Source organism: Dermochelys coriacea, chromosome 10 (genome assembly GCF_009764565.3).
Source record: "Dermochelys coriacea isolate rDerCor1 chromosome 10, rDerCor1.pri.v4, whole genome shotgun sequence".
NCBI lineage: Eukaryota > Metazoa > Chordata > Testudines > Dermochelyidae > Dermochelys > Dermochelys coriacea.
In genome coordinates, this window is record NC_050077.1 from 34429669 (window position 1) to 34453261 (window position 23593).

General features: G+C 52.3%; 1 protein-coding gene across 2 annotated transcripts in view; it reads right to left on the reverse strand.

The window, feature by feature from the left end:
* Nucleotides 1–23593, reverse strand: part of CORO7 (coronin 7) — a 173961-nt gene that overhangs the window by 133454 nt on the left and 16914 nt on the right. For both annotated transcript variants that reach the window (XM_038418793.2, XM_043493220.1), the window contains exons 4-7: nt 22427–22497; nt 21427–21610; nt 20432–20508; nt 6228–6278 (exon numbers count right to left, since the gene is read on the reverse strand). In XM_038418793.2, the coding sequence (XP_038274721.1) occupies nt 6228–6278; nt 20432–20508; nt 21427–21610; nt 22427–22497 (383 nt within the window). The remainder of the gene's footprint in view (nt 1–6227; nt 6279–20431; nt 20509–21426; nt 21611–22426; nt 22498–23593) is intronic.

The following is a 23593-nucleotide window of genomic DNA, read 5'->3' on the forward strand; positions in this document are numbered from 1 at the left end:
AAGGACTCCTCGTTGTTTTTGCTGATACTGACTAACACGGCTACCACTCTGAAACCATGGAGGTCTCTGAAAGTCACAGAATCCATAACCTCCATGACATAATCTTATCCTTAATAAGGGGGATTTCAACTTTTTCCCATATTGACCGGGAACATATCACCTCAAGATAGGATGCAGAGACAAAGTTTCGAGACACCATTAATGAATGCTTCTTGGGGCAGCTAGTCCTGGAACCCACAAGGGGAGAGGCCATTCTGGATGTAGTGCTAAGCTGTGCACAGGATCTGGTCCAAGAGTAACTGTAGCTGAACCACTCAGTAATAGTGACCTTAATGTAATTAAATGCAACATGCTTGTGGGGGGGGGAAAATACCAAAAAAAGCCATCCCAGTAACATTTAACTTTAAAAAGGAGGACTACACAAGAATGAGAACACTAGTTAGATGGAAATTAAAAAGCGCAGTCACAAGGGTACAGTGACTGGAACCTACTTCAAACACAACACAAGTAAAGCTCAGACTAAACACGTATCCCAAATCAAAAATGACAGAAGAGCGCCCCCATGGCCGAACAGCTGAGTAATGGAGGCCATTGGATGCAATGGCATCCTTTAAAATTTGGAAGTCAAATCCTATGGAGGAAAATAGGAAGGGATGCACCCGCTGGCAAGTAAAATGTAAAAATATAAGGTATGAATTTGAGAAGCAACTTGCTAATGATGCACAAACTAACAGTAATTTTCTGTTTGTTTGAAGTTCATCAGAAGCAGTTCACCAAATGGGCAGCTAGGCAACTAGATGACAGAGGATTTAAAGAAGCACTCAAGGAAGACAAGGCCGTTGCAGAGAAGTTGAACAAATTCTTTGCATCAGTCTTCATTGCAGAGAAGGTGAGGGAGATACCAACGTCAGATCCGTTCTTTTTGGGCAACAAATCTGAAGTACTGTCCCAAATTGATGTGTCAATAGAAGAGGTTTTAGATCAAATTGATTAACAGTAATAAGTCACCAGGACCAGATGGTATTACCCAAGAGTTCTGAAGGAACTCAGATACGAAAATGCAGAATTACTAACTGGTATGGAAGTTACCACTGAAATCAGCCTCTGTACCAGGTGACTGGAAGGTAACTAAATGTGATGCCGATTTTTAAAAAGGGCTTCAGAGGTGATCCTGGCAATTACAGGATGGTAAGCCTAACTTCAATACAGAGCAAATTTATAGAAAAGAACAGAATTATCAGGTACAGATAAACCCGATTTGTTGGGGAAGAGTCAGCATGGCTTTTGTAAAGGGAAATCATGCCACACCAATCTATTAGAATTCTGTGAGGGGATCAAAAACATGTGGATAAGGGTGATCCAATCAATTTATTGTGTACTTGGATTTCCAGAAAGCCTTTGAGGAGGTCCCTCACCAAAGGCTCTTAAGGAAACTAAGAAGCCATGGGATAACAGGGAAGGTCCTCTTGTGGATCAGAAGCTGTCTGAAAGACAAGAAACAAAGGCTTGAAATAAATGGTCAGTTTTCACAATGGAGAGAGGTGAACAGCTGAGTCCCCCAGGGATCTGTACTTGCACTGGTGCTGTTCAATGTATTCATTAACGATCTGGAAAAGGAGATGAACAATGAAGAAGCAAAGTTGGCAGAAAATACAAAATTATTCAAGATAGTTAAGTCCAAAGCAGACTGCGAGGAGTTACAGAGGGAATCTCACACAACTGGGCAACAAAATGGCAGATGAAATTCAATGTAGATGATGCACATTGAAAAAAAATAATCCCAACTATGCATATAAAATGATGGGGTCTAATTTAGCAGTTACCACAAAGATGATCAAGGCTTCCTTACGAGGGGAGATTTAAAAGATCAGGACTGTTCAGCTTAAACAAGAGACGACTAATGGGGGAGATGATGGGGTCTACAAAATCAGGAATGCTGTGGAGAAAGTGAATACAGAAGCGTTATGCACTCTTTTACACAATACAAATACCAGGTGTCACCCAATGAAGTTAACAGGCGACAGGTTTAATACAAACCAGAGGAAGTATTTTTTCCCCCCCACACAATGCACAGTCAACCTGTGGGACTCATTGCCAGGGGATGTTGTGAAGGCCAAAAGTCTAACTGGATTGAAAAACAGAACTGGATAAGTTCATGGAGGCTAGGTCCATCAATGGCTATTAGCCAAGATGGTCAGAGATGCAACCCCATGCTCGGGTGACCCTAAGCCTCTGACTGCCACAAGCAGAGTGTGGCAACCTGGTGGATTGCTCCATAATTGCTCTGTTCTCTCCACTCCCCCTGAAGCTCTGGGACAGACCACTGTCAGAGATAGGATATTGGGCAAGATGGACCATGGTCTGACCCAGCATCCCAGCTCTTATGTTCTCATGTTTTTAATTCCAGCCTTTTATAGTTCCCCTCCCACTGCCCTCTAGTGCTCAGGGGACAGACACACAACAGAAATTCACCACCACAGCTGGCACCAGGGCATTGGCAGCCTCAGCAGAACAATCAAGGCTTCAATGGCTCAAAGACAGAACTCCCACCCCACCCCAAGAACGGACCTGAAGATCAACGGAGAGGCACCTTGTGAACTTCCTTCAACATGGCCCTAGCCCGTAATATTGCTGTTCTACTGAAAGACAGAGGTCTCCTGGCCACAGAGCTGCCAGACAGGCTCCAACATTCTGTGCAATCACAGCTCCAATCCCTGGCTTCTTGATTGCATTGGTCAGATGGTTTTTAAATTAAAGAAGGAGCAGTCAGTTTAGTGAGACAGTCCTGAGTAACTCCAGTACCCAGGCTCTAAGAGGAAAGGCTGCGATGGTTTTATGCCATGAAGGATCAGAGCATGCCTATGGTGTCAGAGGTCCAGAGCCTCCAGACATTAGCATCACAAGTTTTGCATCAGATTTTGTCACATCAGTGGTTTCAGCTAACCTGGAAAACTCATTGCACTGGTGCCATGCAAACTGGGTCATGTCAAAGGACAGAGCGCAGCAACCCACTGCTTTCCACGGCAGCCCTGAGATGACAATTTTATAGCAGCTCTGGCCCACAGGAGAAGAAGCCCTTCCAAGTAACTCAGCCACTCCAGCAACAGGAAAAATCAGATTTTATTCCTCTTGGCTAACTAAATCCTGTGCAAACTCTCAGGATTTATGGCATTTTAAAGGTTCTCCCTTCAACACAATGTAATATGTGACATTTCTAGAAGACTAAACATCTTCATTAATTACAAGCGAGACTGGATTATGGCTGCAACTCAGCATTTCTTGGTAATTGCCAAGGTGCATGTTTCTCTTGGCAACTCCGGACGCAGATGAGGGGCTCGCACTGGACACAAACATTGATGGATCAGACAGCAGAGGCGGCAAACTGCCTATTTTCAACAGCCACCATCATTCACACAATATTTTTAATAGCTCAGCTAGACGGGGTCCACCCTCTCTGGGAGACTTGGCTGGAACCCGCCGAGCTCACCCCTTGCTGACATGCCATTATACAACCAGACAGGAGCTCGCAGGGAACAAATAGGGGGAGCTCTGGAGTAGCACACGGGGTTGCACGCTAGCAGGAAGAGATTTGGCACTTTGCAGCTGTGTTGGGCATGCACCTGGAGCAGTGGGAGGAAAAGATGCAGTTCAAAAGGCGAACATTTGCCATTCCAGCTTGTGTTAGCTGCTCAACTTCCCCACGACAGGTACTGTGCATATAGCCACCCCAGAGGAGAGGGGCTGTGTACAAGCCAGGCCTACGCTAGGTGCTTTGATTGGCACCCGAGCAATGTGTGGTAAGAGGCGGTCAGGGCTTAAAACACAACAGCAGCGCAGCTGTAGCACTGCAGCGTAGACACGGCGACAGGATGCATCCTGCTGTCGGCATAGGTTAATCCACCTCCCGAGAGATGTCTATATCAGGGTCAGGTCGGTATAGCATCGTCCCTCAGGGAGGTGGATGTTTCCCACCACCAAGAGACGTGGCTATAGCAATGTAAATTCAGAGTGTCGCTGAAAATCTTATTCCCTGCGTGCCCTACATCCTGGTAGCCCCCCCCCCCCATCCCTTGCTGCTGAGCATAGCCACCTCAGTGTTGGAACATAGCACCTTGTGCACTGCTGCGGAGGGAAAGCAAGCTAGTGCATCCAATGGAAAGAGAAGTCAGACCAGGACCCCTGACCTAACACCTCCAACATGCAGGAAGGATGCTGTGGGATGGACGATAGCCCCTGGTGGTCAGAATTAAGGCTCTTTCAGCAGCAGGGAATCCCCTAGCACCATGCTGGGCACCAGTTCAACAGCACCACCTGCTGAATCAGACACCATTTCCTGCAGCAGCCTGGGTTTTCTGTCGGTGTCACCCATCCAAATCCTGACCGGGCCCAACCCTGCTTAGCCTATGCTGTCTGATGAGAGCACCCCAAGCGGGGTATGGCTCTATGAACCAACTAGTTCAGACAGCGCTAGGGGGATGCCCCAGCCAGCAAGGGCTAGGAACCTGGCTGAAACTGATCACATTCAGCCCCAAAGGGAGGGAGGTCCCGCACCCCTCAACAGCCAGCCCTCTGGCTAGTTCCAGGGAGAAGACTGCAGGTTTGTGTGTGAGCGGCATCTCCACCGCCTCCCGCAGAAGGGGTCTGAGCAGCTGGAGCAATTTGTTGGGACAGGCCAAAGGATGGGGTGAGGGCAACCGGCTCAGCACCGAGATCCAGGCCAGCCCATACTGCCCCAGCTAACCAACACCCAAGTGACCCAGGCTCGCCTCTCCTCAGCCACGTGAGCGTGGGCTACTGGCAAGCACTCGGAATAGCCAACAGCCCTTTAACCACAAAGGCCAGGTGGCATGGCTCTCTGACTCTGCTGTGAGAGGCTGCATTTCACTGCACTCTGGCCAATAACGCATCGTTAATCCCCATTCCCGCACCGGGGGGGGGGGGGTGTTATGTGGGACAGAGAATTCTGCCCACTGCTAGCACCTAGACAGACAGACACCCAGCAGAGCAGACTGTGGGCTTGTGGCACGCAGGCCTCTAGTGCTGGTGCTGAAGAGGATCTCCACTGGCTGCGAGCAGTGTTAGTGCAGCGAGTTCTCGACAGGCCACAGCCATGAGGATGGTGGAAGGGCCTAATAGGCACAACCCACCGTCCGTCTGACGCCATGCACGATTGGGGAGACCACACCAGCCTATGTCTTACACACACACACCCCCCGGCAACAAAAAGCGAGGCCTAACATACAATGGAAGAGCTGCAGCATAAGCAGTTGGAGGGCGCAGACACTGAAAGTCCTGGAAGGAAACACAGGGTGGGTACACAGGGGAAGCCACTAGTTCTTCCCCCTCCTCCATGCTTCCTATAACTCAAGCCATCCCAGAGGGGTGAGGGACCTCAGCTTCCCAGAAGCCAAAGGAAACCTCTAATGGGGGCTGTTTAAATGCCATGCTGAATGCAGCTCTGACCCCACTATTTATTTTCTAATCACTGCGTTTAGTGAGCCAGTCTGAGTCGGTCGGTCAGACCTCAATGACACTGAAGCTATTTCGTTCAGCTGCTGGAAAAACCTGGAGGCAAACAACCCATGTGGGAGCCACCTGCCTCCCCGCAGGAGCTGGGGCCGCTGACTGCGGATGGGCCCTGACCAGTCACTTTGAATTCATGGAATACCAGGATCAGGATGAAAGGGGACTGCAGATTGGAAGCAGGTGTCCCGCACTGAAGTCTTCATGGCCTAAAAGCTTCCTCATGCTCTATGCAGATACCTCAGGGAAGCCAAGAAAGGACCCTAGGCCTGAGGAGGAGGGGGCAACAGGCAGAACTTCACCAGGCAAAAGACAGCCAAAACCCACGGCAGCCAGCAGCCACTCCAGGCACCCAAGATTCAGTGGTTTGGGCATATGAACACCCAGAGGTTGGTACAGTTCTTCAGCCCATGCTGAACAGTCTCCATAGAGCTGCCCAGAACACATCCCACCGCAAGGAGCTCAGTGTGTAACGATATCCTTCCAAACCCTGGTACCTCTCCTGAATATCAGATCCCAGCAATGAAGATCCCATACAGACGGGCCCCAGACTATCTGCGCCTTGTAGCTCTCGGGTTGATTCAGCTCCTTCTACTGGGCCCATCACTGTGGTATCTGACCACCGATCTCTAATTCCTTTACTCCACCCAGGCTGTCCAGCCATCCGTCCGTTCCCCCCACCCCCCGGCAGACCAAGGAAGTACCTGGGCTGCAGCTGGCTTGGTCCTTGGGTCAAAGATCCGCAGCTTCTTATCCTGTGGAGATACAAGGAAAACAGTCGGAGGTGAGCGCCATGGAGAACACAGGACAGTTAACGCACATTGGACTGAATGCATGGGGGGGACCACCAGCCACAGAACAGCACTAGCCCGTGACCTCCACCTTCCTTGAGGCTGCTGGCTCCCGTTCCCCTATGGCCTATGGCTCGCCCCATCCCTTCCCAAAAAGCCCCCTAGAGGGGAACCCTGATGCAGTCTGCTTTAAGTGAACAGTGTGTTGGGGGGACATGTGGGGAGCCAGACTTTGCCCGAGGAATCAGTCTCAGGGGGGCCTGCTCTGCAATTTGTTGGAGCGGGGACAATGGCCAGAGCTTCCAGCCCCCAGCGGATGCAGCAGAGAGAACCTGCCCCAGGAGAGACCCAAGTCAATTCATAGATTAATTCATAGAATATCAGGGTTGGAAGGGACCTCAGGAGGTCATCTAGTCCAACCCCCTGCTCAAAGCAGGACCTAATCCCCAACTGAATCATCCCAGCCAGCGTTTTATCAAGCCTGACCTTAAAAACCTCTAAGGAAGGAGATTTCACCACCTCTCTAGGTAACCCATTCCAGTACTTCACCACCCTCCTAGTGAAAAAGTTTTTCCTAATATCCTACCTAAACCTCCCCTACTGCAACTTGAGACTATTACTCCTTGTTCTGTCATCTGCTACCACTGAGAACAGTCTAGATCCATCCTCTTTGGAACCCCAGGTAGTTGAAAGCAGCTATCAAATCCCCCCCTCATTCTTCTCTTCTGCAGACTAAACAATCCCAGTTCCCTCAGCCTCTCCTCGTAAATCATGTACTCCAGCCCCCTAATCACTTTTGTTGCCCTCCGCTGGACTCTTTACAATTTTGCCACATCCTTCTTGTAGTGTGGGGCCCAAAACTGGACAAAGTACTCCAGATGAGGCCTCACCAATGCTGAATAGAGGGGAACGATCACGTCCCTAAATCTGCTGGCAATGCTCCTACTTATACAGCTCAAAATGCTGTTAGCCTTCTTGGCAACAAGGGCACACTGTTGACTCATATCCAGCTTCTAGTCCACCATATCCCTTAGGTCCTTTTCTGCAGAACTGCTGCCTAGCCACTCGGTCCCTAGTCTGTAGCGGTGCATGGGAGTCTTCCTTCCTAAGTGTAGGTCTCTGCGCTTGTCCTTGTAGAACCTCATCAGACTTCTTTTGGCCCATTCCTCTGATTTGTCTAGGTCCCTCTGTATCCTATCCCTACCCTTCAGCGTATCTACCGCTCCTCCCAGTTTAGTGTCATCTGCAAACTTGTTGAGGGTGCAATCCATGCCATCCTCCAGATCATTAATGAAGATATTGAACAAAACCGGCCCCAGGACCGACCCTTGGGGCACTTCGCTTGATACCGGCTGCCAACTAGACATGGAGCCATTGACCACTACCCGTTGAGTCCGACAATCTAGCCAGCTTTCTATCCACCTTATAGTCCATACATCCAGCCCATACTTCTTTAACTTGCTGGCAAGAATACCGTGGGAGACCGTATCAAAAGCTTTGCTAAAGTCAAGGAATAACACATCTACTGCTTTCCCCTCATCCACAGAGCTAGTTATCTCATCATAGACGGCAATTAGGTTAGTCAGGCATGACTTGCCCTTGGTGAATCCATGCTGACTGTTCCTGATCACCTTCCTCTCCTCCAAATGCTTCAAGACTGATTCCTTGAGGACCTGCTCCACAATTTTTCCAGGGATTGAGGTGAGGCTGACTGGCCTGTAGTTCCCCCGATCCTCCTCCTTCCCTTTTTTAGAGATGGGCACTACGTTAGCCTTTTTCCAGTCATCCGGGACCTCGCCCCATTGCCATGAACTTTCAAAAATAATGGCCAATGGCTCTCCAATCACATCCACCTTTAGCACCCTCGGATGCAGTGCATCCAGCCCCGTGGACTTGTGCTCATCCAGCTTTTCTAAATAGTCCTGAATCACTTTTCTCCACAGAGGGCTGGTCACCACCTCCTCCCCATACTGTGCTGCCCAGTGCAGTAGTCTGAGAGCTGATCTTGTTTGTGAAGACAGAGGCGAAAAAAGCATTGAGTACATTAGCTTTTTCCACATCCTCTGTCACTAGGTTGCCTCCCCGGGGCCCACACTTTCCCTGACCACCTTCTTGTTGCTAACATACCTGTAGAAACCCTTCTTGTTACTCTTAACATCCCTTGCTAGCTGCAACTCCAAGTGTGATTTGGCCTTCCCAATTTCACTCCTGCATGCCCGAGCAATATTTTTATACTCCTCCCTGGTCATCTGTCCAATCTTCCACTTCTTGTAAGCTTCTTTTTTGTATTTAAGATCAGCAAGGATTTCACTGTTAAGCCAAACTGGTCACCTGCCATACTTACTACTCTTTCTACACATCGGGATGGTTTGTTCCTGCAACCTCAATGAGGATTCTTTAGAATACAGCCAGCTCTTCTGGATTCCTTTCCCTCCTCAGTTGTTCTCATCCATCCCCCTGCCTCCCAATCAGCCCCGCTAAGGGTGTCTCCAAGGTGTGACTGCAGCTCACAGACACACTGGAGCTAGCCTTCATCTAGCAAGGTCAGCTACCAGAGCCACAAAGCCGCCTGTGGCACCTTGGGCCATACACCCCTGGGGAATTGCTCAGAGGGCTAGGCTAAGCTGCTGCAGCTTCCCTGCTCCAGCCTCCGGTACCCGAGCTGGCTGGGTTAAAGCTGGCTTGGGGACGTCAACCCGAGCTGTGATCGTGCCACAGGACTGCAGTGTAGATAGGCTCCGAGTCCCCGAGGCCTATAGGTCTGCCTTGTTACCAAGCCACTTCACTGTCCCCGAGGGAAGGAAAGGGAACCCCAGCAGCCTAGGAAATGCTGTCAAAGTGCACTTACAGGCAAAATAAAGTGACTGAGAAACAACCTTAGAGACTAACAAATTTATTTGAGCATAAGCTTTCGTGGGCTAAAACTCACTTCATCGAATGCATTCAGTGGAAAATACAGTAGGAAGAGATACACACACACACACACACACACACACACACACACACACACACACAGAGAACGCGAAACAATGGGTGTTATCGTACACACTACAAAGAGACACTCATTGTAGCGTGTATGACACCCGTTGTTTCATGTGCTCTGTGTATGTTTATATCTTCCTACTGTATTTTCCACTGCATGCATCCAAGGAAGTGGATTTTAGCCCACGAAAGCTTATGCTCAGATAAATTTGTTAGTCTCTAAGGTGCCACAAGTACTCCTTTTCTTTTTGCGGATACAGAATAACACAGCTGCTACTCTGAAACCCTTCGTATGCCACTCCCTGCTCTGGCTCCGGCCTGCCGGCTTCTGCCATATGCGGCAAGCCCTGCAGCTCTAAGGGAGAGGGAGTTGAATTTATCCGGCTGGCGTGAGAGCAGAGTCTGCACTGGTGGCAGAGCACCCAGCAGGATGTGCAGACCACAGGGACACTGACAGTGCTGGTGCTTGGAAAGCTGCCGTCTGTGCTCACCCCCAAGCACACTGGCTCTGGGGGGACAGAGTTCTCCCCACGCCAGAGTGACCGGCTCTCCCATGGAGCCAGCATGATGCTCGCCCCAATCCAATCCCACTTCATGGGCGGGCAGGCTTGGGGCTTTGATCAGTTTGGGGCCTACCTATTCCCTCCTCCCCCCATCAGATGGAAACCCATCTCCTCACTCACAGATTTGAGGCCGGTACTCGAGCCATCAGGAGCCCACAGGTCGGGGTGAGGGAAGGAGAGTTGAAAGAGGGGGAAGCCCCGCCTGCCCCCAGAGCTGCTAGGGAAGGAATTGCAGGCTCCCTCGGCTCCAGCTCTTGAAAGCCCAGCTGCGGAGCTCCCTGTGGCAGCAGCTCAGCGGACCGGCAGGAGGACAGAGGGACCCAGCAGCCTCTGCAGAGGAAGGATGTGCCTTTGGCTTGGCCATTAGTGTAATGACCAAGCCCTTGGTCTGGGCATTATGCTGGAGAGCCCTGCCATACGCCAGGGGAGCGTGGTGACGGCAATCGGCAGGCTCAGCTTGACACCCCACATGTCCCTAGAGCTCTAGGCTGTGTGTGTTGGGGAGCATTCCCATTGGTTACACCGGTCCCAATCGGCTCTACCACCCCCGTAACACCCCCAAGCACTGACCGCCCTGCAAACTCCTCATGCAGGCCAGGGCCCCAGGGATCAAGCCCCTTATCAATGTTGCACTGACAACAGCCCAGGATGATCAAGGACACTGGTGCAGACAAGGGCAATGGCAGTGATTCCTGCTCCATCTCTGCCCTAGAAACCCTGTGTCTCCAGGCTGCTTCCTCTTCTCCCACGCCCTTGGGGCTGTCTCTTATCTTGCCCTAGGAGAGGACAGGGGTCTGTTTTGTCCGCTCACGTGCCCTGGCCTGTGTCCAGGGGAACATGAGTCAAGGGAGGGAGCTGCGGTGAAGGCCAATAGGTGTGTGGGGGGAGGGGAGGAGGAGAGAAAGAAAAGAGCCCTCAATGGAATCAATAATAGTTCCAAGCACACCACAAGGGCGTTAGAGGTGCCGACTGGCTCAGCTACTGGGCTCACTTCTCCTAGCAAAGAGGCTCCCAGAGGCGGGGCGACTAGAAATGCCTGGACCAAGGGAAACTGCAGCAGGGCCTGATTCTAAGGAGGCGGGACCGAGAGCTGACCTCATCGCTGTCACCTCCCCCGTCACCCTGCTTCCTCTGCCTCTCAGGCATCCTGCTGGCACGGCACCTTGCAGATGATCCGTGTTCCTCAATCCCTTTGGGAGGGAGGGAAGAGAGCCCTGCTGCTCAGCTCATCTCCCTGCCAGGGGCCAGGACTGACTGCTCTCCACAGCTTATTGATTATGCACATCACCCTAGCAGGCCCAGGACACTGCAGGACTCCATGGCACTGTACAAACCCAGGACAAATCTATGCTGCTTTTGCCAGTGTTTAATTTGGGTGTCCCAGGCAAAGGGGCTGCCAAGCCCTTCCCTGGGGAGACTATTCCCCAGCCCAAGAGCCTGGCTCTCTCAGCAGGCAGCTACTCCACACTGCGAGCCAGCCACCATGAACTGCCACTCCGGGCTGGCAGGGCTAGGTTGGCTGAAGGGGCCACTCCCTGCAGAGGGCTTGAGGGATTTGGCAGGCCCGAAGTTCACTCCCTTCTCTGGGCCCAGCCCCGTGCTAGCCCTAGTGCCTGCAGGACAGCATTTGCCTTGCAGCAGATTAGGGCCTTTGAATCAGCCCAGACACACAACCATAGGATCAGGGAGAAGAGGCAGCACAAGGGGACCAAACACACACCACATATCACTGCTACGCCCCAGACCGAAGACGCCCGTCTGTGCACTCTAGTTGAGCCCAGGGAATCCTTCCTCTCAGCTGTTTCCCCAGCCCCATTCCCGAGGGACAGCAGCACCAGCAGGAAGAGGATCAATTGCCCCACAGCAACAGCGCAGCACTGCTACCCAGCTAGACAGGGGCCAGCAAAGCGCCTGCCAGGACTTACGACTGTCCAGTCTGGATTGGACCCAAGGTCCATCTGGTCCAAAAACCTGGCTCTGACTGCAGCCAGTACTTCAAGGGAAGGTGCATGGATCCTGGTTTCACATGAAGAACAGCCAGATCCTGTCAGAGCTTGGACTGGGATCCTCTGTGCTAAAGTGCTGCACGTGAGCAGGTGACGTCACACCAAAGGCGCTCTTCTTGGTTAATGCCAACCCAGGAGGGGTTGCAGGCACAAAGGAGGGCAGATGGAGGGTCTGCCCCCTCCTGACCAGGCAGAACGTACTGTGCTGGAGAAGAGATGCAAGGCATGCAATCTGGCCAGATTCCAGCTGGGTCATTGCAGTCCAGTTCCCGTTACTTCATGTCGCTGCACTGTTCTTCACTTCCTGGCCTGAACGGTCGGGTACTGCTGCTGGGCTCTGCTCAGTCACCACCTCCCACCTTCTCCAGCCAAACCCTTGTCACAGGACAATCCCAAGGACACTCAATTCAGTAATTCCACCAGCCTGGTACTTGGTTTGGGAAGCGCTCTCTACCATGAGGTGCGTCATTATCACCACCAGGGGGCAGAGGAAGCTGGTCCAATGGGAAAGCACTGCCCGGGTGGCCATATCTGTTCCGACCGGATCTATGGATCCCGAAGGCTGTTCACACCTCAGCACACTGGCAGGTGCAAATGAAGCTTTCTGACAGCAGCCCAGTGTCACGGGACCTCTGCTGAGCTGGCAGCAAGGCGGCCAACAGCCCACGGTGCAACCTGCCCCCTGCTCAGCTCTGAGGAGTGGGAACTTTTAAGACATGCTTTATAAAAGGGGCCTGAAAGCACAGTTGCCAACTTTCACGTGGTAAATAAGAACCCTGACTTTCACAATAAGCCAAAAAATCAAGTAAATCCCATTTCAAAATAAGGCCAAAACAAGCCAATCCCTAAGAACCCCAACACTATGTGACTAGATCCCCCAGACCTGCAGTCTGGAACTGTGGTGGGCCCGCTGTGCACCCCTGACTCTCTCCCCCACCTTGCCCCTGCTTGCCAGGGTCTGATAAAAAAAACGCAACAAGCTACAAGCCTAACAAGCTAGAAGCCAAAAACTAGCCAACAAGCAACTCACAAGCCAATTAAGACAAAACAAGTCCAATTTCCACATTTTTTTTTTTGGTGGGTTTGGCATGTTTGGCACGAAAAGTGTCTTCCCCCAACCCTCCATCAGGCAGAGCCCCCCAGGCAGCCAAGGGCTGGCTGAGCAGGGAATTAGTAAGGTTGCGACCTTACAAGGAAGCAGCCCCCAATGGAGAGAAATTATTACGGTTCAAGCTGTTCAAACCTTCAGAGCCTTTCTCCCAGCTGCCGAGGCCGCCATGCCCCAGCCTCCCCACGAGGGCATGGGAGGATGTGGGTGCGAGGACAGAGACCTGGTCTGGAGAGACTCCTAGGGGAGCTCTAGTGATGGGGAGCTCCAGCAGTAGTGCGACATTAGAAGGGACAGGGCTTCATTAACACCATGTCCCCCAGACTGGCTCTAAGCAAGAGGTACAGTGCCAGGACCCTAGCAGCGCCAGCCGGCCCACCCCGGCTCTGCTAGAGAGTCGAGCACAGACAAGGCTGGGGTGCCCTGAAGGTCGGAGGCCTGCCCTTGCAGAATTCAGAGACCTGCCCTGAGCTGGGTGCTTAAGGCAGGCAGGGAAAGTGCCGCACAGCCGGCCCTTCTGGAGCAGTATGCGTGTCACAAGCACCATCTAGTGCTCACTCGCCACAGTCCCACACCACCACCTTTTCCCTCTCTCAACCGGGATGAAGGGGTCAGCTCCTCTGGTGCACTGCAATGCCCCACACAAACCCAGCCAGCTCTGAGACACCTCGCCCCTGATTCATCATTTCTACAATGCCCAGAATGTGCCTGGTGGCTTTCCAACGCAGCGAGGGTTGCCAGGCTTCTGGTTTTCAACCAGAACACCCGGTTGAAAAGGAACCCTGGCAACTCCAGTCGGCACCACTGACCAGGCTGTTAAAAGTCCAGTTGGCAACTCAGTGGGGGTCCAGGGCTAAGGCAGGCTCCTTACTTGCCCTGGCTCCACGCTGCCCCCAGAAGTGGCTGCCAAGTCCCTGCAGTCGCTAGGCCTTCCCAGCACCGGCTCCGCAGCTCCCATTAGCTGGGAACTGCAACCAATGGGAGCTGCGGGGGGGTAGCACCTGTGGGCATGAAGGCAGTGCGCAGAGCTGCCTATGTGCCTAGAGGCTTCAGGGACCTGGCGGCCACTTCCTCAGAGGGCCCCACACTCCAACCTTCTGCCCCAGCCCCCAGTCCCCTCCTACACCCTAAACCCCTCACCCCAACCCCGTCCCAGCCCAGAGCCCGCTCCTCACCAGCCCCAAGCCCTCCCCAACCCCCTGTCCCAGCCCAATGAAACTGAGTGAGGATGGGGAAGAGTGAGCAACAGAGGGAGGGGGAATAGAGCAAGTAGGGGCAGGGCTCAGAGAAGGGGCAGGGCAGGGGTGTTTGGTTTTGTGTGATTAGAAAGTTGGTAACCCTAACACATCCCTGCCTCAGCCAAGGCTGAGCCCCACCCTCCCTTGCCTCAGCATGTGATGAAGTTTGCTTCTGCTGTCCCTAGGACCAACAGCCAGGAGTAAACAGTGAGTTTCTTTAGGATGAAGACTCGATTTCTCCGGTGAATTGAGCTGGGCTAGCGGTCATGGGCTCTTGTTATTATGGTAGTGATGGGAAGCGCATTGTGCTAGCTGGTGTAAAAATGGGAGAGGTGCTGCCTGGAATGCAGGATTGCTAGGTTCTGGTCATGGTTTGTTACTGGCTCTGCCTCTGGGCCCCCACCCCAAGCAGTACACTGGGAGTAAGTACGTGTCTAGTGCATATGCTGCTAGAGATCCTTGGGGGATGATGCTACAAATGGGCAATGTGTTACTCTGCCCTCTCTAATAGGAACGGCCACACTGGGTCAGACCAAAGGTCCATCTAACCCAGTATCCTGTCACCCACCAGAGGCCAATGCCAGGTGCCCCAGAGGGAATGAACAGAACAGGTAATCATCAAGTGATCCATCCCCTGTCACTCATTTCCTCTCAATCACTCTTTGCTCCATGCCCACGGGCACAGCTCTCCATAGCATTGTTCGGATCAGCCGTCTCAGGCTGGCTCCGCTATGAAGAGGAGACTGCAGGCTGGGAGTCCTTCCCATGCTCCAGCTCTGCCGTGGGTGTGTTTGTAGTCAGATCTGCTGACAGGGAGTTTGTGGCACGCTCGCTCCTGTGGGCCCTGCAGAGCCTGCATGGCTCTGGGGGAGGAAGCTGGCATCTGTAGGGCTGGCAGGGACAAATACAACCTAGACGAGGTAGTAGGGAAGGGCAGCTGCAGCATATTCCTTTGCAGGCATCCACTAAATTCTCAACGGATATCTGCCCCTCCTGAAGGCAGAGGCCTGCCCAGGTGTCAGGGGGACACAAACAGGTCCTTTAACGCTGGTGAGAATGGGAAGCATCCACAAGGACACCCAGGGCCCTAACGGAGCTAGGGCTCCCTCCTTCCCTCCCCAACACCTCTGCTGGTAAGATGAGCAGGTACAAAGGGCAAAAAGCATCACAGCCTTGAAACAAGTCCTCACCAGCATGGGGCCCAGGGTCTCAGAGCCAGCGCAAGGACTGCATTACTCCATTACTCAAGGACGCCCCAGACTGGCTGAATATCGCCCGTTCCCTTCTGCACGGCAGAGCAGCGCGCCAGCCCACTGCACAGGCACCTCGCAGCATGGCAGAGTGGGCCTGTCCCTCGCTCCCACCCAATGCAAGGAAACCTGGAACAGTGGAACCAGCCGGGGACCTAGCCCGTCCTCCCCTTCAGCTTCCAATGAAGAGCAGAAGCACTGGAGTAATTGGATTTCAGCAGAGGCAGCACAATGTGGAAACTGGGCCGGGCAGGGCCAGCCACCCCATGGGGGGAGACCAACCCAGTTACCCCTCCCACACTGTCCTCACGGGGCACCAGGCCCCAATGACCCCACCCCTTGTCACAACCCCCTGGGGAAGAGAACAGGCTGGGAGGAGCCACTCACAAGCACAGGAGCGGGCTGGATCAGCCACAGCAGGAACCTTTGGGTGCCGAGATCACCGACGTCCGATGCTTCGACTTGGCCTTCTCTGTCCTCTGCTGTGGGTGCTAATGTCCTCCCCCATCTCCCCACTTGCCCTGTGCACTCCCCTTTCCCATCCTCCAGCCGGTTAGCTAATCACTTCACAGCAAAATCCAGCTCAGGCCGGTGGCACTGACGTACCATGGGTTGAGCATGTTAGGGTTTGTTCTTACAGCCTCCTTCCGCCCAGACGCCGTTGGTCTGGTCATTTTAATGGCAGTGTCATCCAGGCAGGGATTGCCTCTCATTGTGTTTGCACAGCGCCTAGCACAACGGGCCTCAAGCCTGGCCAAGGAGGCTGGGCACTGCTGGAATACGGCTAAAGATCTACCCCAGAGAGCAAGAGCGCAGGATAGGGGCAAGACTGTTTGGAGAAGCCAGGCAGAGTGGGATGTGAGGAGAGTTTCTGAGGGACACACAGTGCTGGACTCTCCCCCACAGCTTGGCCAGGAGAGGAAGCTTGCGCTTGCCACCCAGGACAGCGGTCAGCAAAGACCCAACAGCTTTGGAGGAGTCTGATGGTTCCAGTCACATGCATTGGCAGTGACAAAGCTCAGTCTTCAGGGACCTGTGGGATTAAAGGCACACAGGGCCAGATATCTGGGGTGAAATCCTGGCCTATTGAAACTAATGGCAGAACTTCCCTTGACAGCAGCAGGCCAGGATTTCCCCTTGCTGCTGAAGGGTCGTATTTGCTTCCAGCATCACCTACTAAAGCAAGGAGCCTGTAATCCCCCACACCAGGTCAACTCTGCCACGGCAAGAGGTGGCATCATTAATACTGATTAAGTCTGATGTTAAGTGACAGTGTCTTGAAAATATCTGGTAAATAAAATATTTAACTCTTAATTCAGCCAGATGGAGAACTACAATCTGCAATAGCACCATCTAGTGACTCCAGTAATATTACATTCCTACTTTACAGAAGGAAGAATCAAGTTTATTAGTACCATAGACTTGAAAGAAACTTGGAGAAATGCTTACAGTGCACTGTGGTGCATTTCTTTATACATGCTGAGCATATCCCCAGGAAAGCTTGTTTCTGCCCTTAACCTCTGATTCCAGGCTGGCCAATGGAAGCCCTGCACTCAGAGAGCTCGAAGGCAATCAGATGCCTGCATTGACCAGTACGAGTCACGAGAACCCCAGCAACTTGAAAAATCACTGGATTGCCTTCACCGTGCTTCAGCCATGCTGTCTGCAATCCTGTGGGCAAACAGAAGGGACAGGACAAAGAGCGAGTCGCCTGCCAGCGCAGCAAGGCAGGGAAGAGACAGCCCCGGGAACAGCCAATCGATGGCATGTGATTACCTGGGCTGCTATCAGCAAGCTGTCACAAATGTCCGACTTTATCTTCCCCAGTCAGCAGCTAGAGCTAGAAGTCATTAGCCCAGCTCCAGACAATTTGCCAGTATCAACAGGAATATTACTTCCTCTTCTAGAGGCACAAAAATGCAGTACGTCTGCAGTATCCAGGTAGCCAGGGACAGCCAGCTCCAGCCATGTCAAGGATCGCACATACACTCAGAGACCATGTGGTACAGAAACTGGAGGAATGATGGACAATCAGAGAAAAGGACAAGTTGCAGAAATTTACTTTGAACCCAGTTGGTTCTGATTATGGATCAAGAAATTCTACTTTTAGACTATGAGAGTTTTGTTCATCAGGATCTCAAACACTTTTGTACACACCTAGTAACTAAGTTCCCTCTAAGCTGTGCAGCCACATGGATATCAAGGGCAGGCAGGCAGGGAGAGGTGCCTCTCCCCCAGCCTCAGGCTGTTGTGGCAAGAGACAGCAGAGGGGAGTCCTCTCTCCCAACCAGTGCCCTGGGGCAGCCTGCACCAAACCCCTCATCCCCAGCCCCACCCCAGAGTCCACCCCCACCACCAGCCCTGAGCCCCCTACACTCCAAACCCCTCAGCCCCACCACCACCACCACCCATCACCTCCATATTGGTGCACATAATAAGATTAATTCTGCACATGGATGTAAAAAATTAGAGGGAACACTGCATAAATTCTGCTGTTGGAAGCTAGGCAAATCAAGAACCATGGAAAATCCTGGGTGACCCCTGCTGACCATTCTGTAGCACTGCCTGACAGACTATTTATGACTAAGGCCCTTTTTGAATTGCAGAATGATTGTCAAAAAATTGCAGCTGAGTTGCGGACAAGCCATGGAAAATTGCACAAAAGCAATAATGGATCTTATTGTTTGTGGTAATAAAATACATTACTACTTTCCCTGAGATTTTTTTGCTGTCAGCCACCCAGGAGGGCATGGCAGGGCTCCCGCTGTCAAAACTGTGGTGGAAGCCTAATATTGTGGAATCTGCAATTTCCACAATATCACAAGTTAAGCAGGACCTTATTTAGGACTACCTGTTATGATGACATTAATACTGATTAAATCTGTGTAAAGTGACAGTGTCTTGAAAATATCTGGTAAACAAAATATTTAACTCTTATTCAGCCAGATGAAGAGAACTAAAATCTGCAATAGCACCATCTAGTGACTCCAGTAATATTACATTCCTACTTTACAGAAGGAAGAATCAAGTTTACTAGTACTATAGACTTGAAAGAAACTTGGAGAAATGCTTACTGTGCACTGTGGTGCAGTTCTCTATACATGCTGAGCATATCCCCAGGAAAGCTTGTTTCTGCCCTTAACCTCTATGATTGCAGTTCTTATGCATAGACCTGCTGCCTGAAGGTTATATTGGTACCCATGCAAGCAAGCCAGCTGTTACATAGCGTTAGAACAGAGTATTCCACCTCTGCAGCACACACTATTCAGGGAGCAACACCAAATCCAGGGTCACTCTCTGGTCTCACATTCGCTACCCACCCACACGTTTGACTAATCATAGCTGGCAACATACAGAATGTGTCATGCCCTCCCCTCCATTCAACCTCTTCTATCCTCTGAAGGGATGTTGGCAGGCTTTCTGCTGAAGATTGGCCAGAATGCAGGTCCCACTCAAAGAGAGCCATTACTCCTCTAGCAGATGTTCCCTGTATCAAGCATTGCTCTGGGTGCTTACAGGGAGGTCTGCCTCTGCAAAGTGGCATTCCCCCGCTACACTTTTCCCTCCAGATACTCTTATTAGGGAAAAGAGCATCCTGTGTTCATGCAGGATCCCAGAGAGCTTATCCACCTCACAGGAATCTCTTAATGCAGCTGCCTCTAGGGTGGAACAGAATAGTACACAGCAACACTACATAACAGCTAAGGATAGGAAGTGACTATTGTCACAGTTGAAACTGCAGGAGGAATTTAGGGAGGCAGAACCCAGCTGGTGATGTTATTTGAACAGGGAACCAGGATTAACAGCCCAATTGTGGCAAGGAATGCCATAGGAACTGCAGCCTCCTTTCTGTTAAGCGATTTCACATGATGAGCTAAGAGGAAGGATAACAGCAAAGGCTGTCAAGGGGAGGAGAGCAGTGGGGACGGGGAAGATGATGGGTTAGCTGCTTTTGCTGTATATTTGCAGGGAGACAGCACAATTATTCATAACAAAGTGTTTTCAACACGAGACTGGAGGAGGGAAGCAGAAATGCTGACGACAGATCTTGGCAATACTTAAGAGAGGGGACCATGCGGAGCCGAAGGCAGTACATTGACGGTGCTAGCCTCGTGGCTCTAGGAAAGGGGTTTTCAGGGGTCAGAGCACGTATGGCAAGAGGCATTTGCTGGTTTCCCTGTTGCCTTTCCAAGCGAGTGACTCTCTAGACAAAGGCTCTGCCATCTCCCTAGTACTGGGGTGAGAGGTCATCACTGGAAAGCAGCAAGCTGTGCATTTGGAGCACACAAGGCTGGTCAATCAGCCACCATGTATTTTATTTGCTCCTTCCCCTTGCATCAGGCCCTGGACTCACCTTTGTCAGACCCTTCAGACCCCTTTCGCTGGTAAAAGCTGAACTCCTTTCCCCTAGCACATGGGGTGAGAGGGGTTTGGGTCAGTTCAAAGGAGAACTGAGGTCAGGCCTTTCCAGCCCGTGCCTGCTGGCTCAGTAGGGACAAGACCAAGGATGGCACATGCAGAAGCGCTTTGCATTTTGCCATTTCCCCTCTCCTCTGCCAAGCTCAGCCCCTCCAGCAGCTGTCTAGTCCCATCCCCCGCTGCACCACTGTCATGAGCTCCCTGGCAGATCGGAGCTAGTCCAGGCTTAGCTCTCTGCGGGGGAGGCTAGAGAGCCCTGGGCATCTAGTGCACAAGCTGCTTGACACTCACGCCTCGGTTCTACAAGCCTGCCCTGAGGTGCTGCGGCAGGCAGCCCTGGGCTGCTTGAAAGAAGAGGCAACAGGCCAGGCTCCAGCAGCAGCACTCTTAGCACAGCAGAGGGAGGAGAATGATCTTTAGATGCTCCCATCATACAGTGGCTTGATCATACCCGGTGTGTCCCCCCCTCCAAACACCGCACACCAGATCTGTTCAGGAAATAGCACTCAGGGTTCCCAGCCCACCTGACCTGGTGCACCCACTGTGCTCACCTTAGAGGAGGTGCCGAGGAGGGCACCATCTTGTTTCCAGGCCACACTCTGGATCAGGTCGCCGTGAGGTTCCAGTGCTGGGGAGGTGAGTGAGAGTTGGAGTCAATCCCTGCTGGGCACAAGCTTCCAGCGGGCACAGCTGTCAGTCACCACTAGGGGAGGGCAAAAGGGGGTGATTCCTCCCCTCCCCCACAAACATACAGTCTCGTCACAGGCCAGACACTTAGCACACGGCAACACTTTAGAAGAGTGGCTGCAGTTTGCACTACTGCAGGCATTAGTCTTTTCTCCAGCCAAACACTTCCATTTTGAAAATTTCAAATGCTGGATTTTTGCTTGGAAGTAACAAACAGGTGACTGAATTTCGATTCATTTTCACATGAAGGGCCATGCCCCAGCCCCAAGGGCTTCCGGTCCAATTCAGATGCAGGCAGTGCCAGGAGAAATGGCCCGCTTGAGGTACTGGCAGTGGCATAGGCCTCCTTCACATAGGGCCTGGCTCAAACCCAGCTGAGGCCAGGGTGCCCAAGTGCCATCCCAACACAGAGGCTGTTCAGTGGCCAGCGTGACACATGTGCTGGTCTCTCACACGCCCCAGAGTGAGGGGAGCAGGTGCCCACACAACCGCTCACCACATGCTCTGGACGGGTGTCTCAGCAGGGAGGCCAAGGAATAACTGGGCCATGGTGCCTGAACTCCCTGTAGGGTGGCCCTTTCGGGATGGGGTTAAGACCCTGATGGGTGTCTAGGACAGTCACTACCCGTGCCCTGCAGCACTGCTCAGGTGGCAGCTTTCACCAGCACTGAGGTCGTTCAGAAAGACACCGCACCCACAAAGGGGACACAGAATCGGCCAAGGGACTAGCCCCAGGCAGGTGGCAGGAGTTCCCAGAGTAAACACAGCTGAGCAGAGACTTGTTCCAGCATTCACTCAGGAAAAGGCTGCATCTGGGACAAGGGCACATGCTCTGCAGGACTGTGACGGCCGTGCCTACCTGTCAGGGGTTTCTGCTGGGCCACATCCCAGACCTTTGCCGTTCTCCCAGCTCCGTTCACCAGTATGCCATCCGCTGTCGGGTGGAACTGGAGTGTCTCCACCTGGCATCCTGCCGGCCCCAGAGTCATTCCAGGGCAGGAGGGCAGGTCCTGGCCACTCTCAGACAGGCGCCACACCTTCACCTACAGCCCGAGACACTAGGGTGAACCCCAACAAGACCCCTTGAAGGTCCCTCCCCCCCATGCTCAAATCCCCCAGGAAGTTGCCACGCACTCAGAAGGCTCCATTTGCCACAGCGCCCATGTGTGGAGATGGGGTTGGAACTGGGCTCCCCTACTCTAGAACGCTGGCGGCAAGTGCTCAGCCATTCACCTCCTCGGCTTTGTCCCCCCCTAGGCAGAGTGACTGAAGCCTCTGTGGGGCTCCCAGTCCTACCCAACTGGGTATACAGCCTGGATGTCACATGGGGTTATAGATCTGAGGCAATCATAGCCCTTTCCCCTTCCCTCCCCAGCACCGACAGAGGGGAGACAGAGCCCATCTGCCTCACAAGTGTGGCTGCCCCTTGAGCTTGCCCTCTGCCACAGAGGTGGCTGCTGTAAACATCTTGGCTTGTTGCCAGCAGAGCACAGTTCCCATAGCTGGTCACTGCCCCAGACCCTGAGGGGGGCACTGAGCCCGCATCTCACTGATCTCCTTGGGCTCTTGGCAGCTGCCTCTCCCCTAACAACTGGGAAGGCGTTTTCATCCTTCTCGTAGCCTGAAGGTCGAGCACCCTCCTCTGAACAGCTCCATTTTACATCCCCATCTCATGGCCCTGTGGCTGCCCCTCAGCCCCACTCCTTATTTCTCCAAGAAAGTTTCTGTACAAGCCAAGCCCAGCTCTCTGTATGGGACAGCCCAGAAATGGCCCCAGGGCCACAGAACTGCCTCGCTCTCCTGCTCAAGTGGGTTTGCCGCACGCACCCCTCTCGGCCGCCGTTTCGATTTACACTCACGGTTTCATCGGCAGAGCCTGTCGCCAGCAGGAGCGCGTCGAATGGAGAAAAGTCAAAATCCGTCACCACGTCTGATGGGGAGAGAGGAGAGCAGAGGTTTACTCCAATGGCACACCAGCTCTCAGCTCCTAGGCCACAGCATGTCTGCTGCGGCCATGGCCCACTTGCTCCCTGCCCTACGACAGCCTTGCTACATGCTTCTCCCAGAGCCCAGAGCTCCTAGCAGGCAGCAATGGACAAACCTCCGCTGGCTTTAGCAGCTCCTTTCTCACGAGCAGCTGGAAGATCAGATTCATAGATTCATAGATACCAAGGTCAGAAGGGACCATTCTGATCATCTAGTCCGACCTCCTGCACAGCGCAGGCCACAGAATCTCACCCACCCACTCCTATGAAAAACCTCACCCATGTCTGAGCTATTGAAGTCCTTAAATCATGGATCAAAGACTTCAAGGAGCAGAGAAGCCTCCCTCAAGTCAACCATGCCCCATGCTACAGAGGAAGGCAAAAAACCTCCAAGGCCTCTCCAATCTGCCCTGGAGGAAAATTCCTTCCTGACCCCAAATATGCTCAGGGTTTAGCTGATTGCCATATGGGCAAGATTCACCAGCCAGATACTATAGAAAATTCTTTCCTGGGTAACTCAGATCCCATCCATCTAATATCCCATCTCAGGGGATTTGGCCTATTTACCCTGAATATTTAAAGATCAATTACTTACCAAAATCCCATTATCCCATCATACCATCTCCTCCATAAACTTATCGAGTAGAACCTTAAAGCCAGATAGATCTTTTGCCCCCACTGCTTCCCTTGGAAGGCTATTCCAAAACTTCACTCCTCTGATGGTTAAAAACCTTCGTCTGATTTCAAGTCTAAACTTCCTGGTGGCCAGTTTATACCCATTTGTTCTTGTGTCCACATTGGTGCTGAGCTGAAATAATTCCTCTCCCTCTCCTGTATTTATCCCTCTGATATATTTATAGAGAGCAATCATATCTCCCCTCAACCTTCTTTTAGTTAGGCTAAACAAGCCAAGCTCCTTAAGTCTCCTTTCATAAGACAAGTTTTCCATTCCTCGGATCATCCTAGTAGCCCTTCTCTGTACCTGCTCCAGTTTGAATTCATCCTTTTTAAACATGGGAGACCAGAACTGCACACAGTATT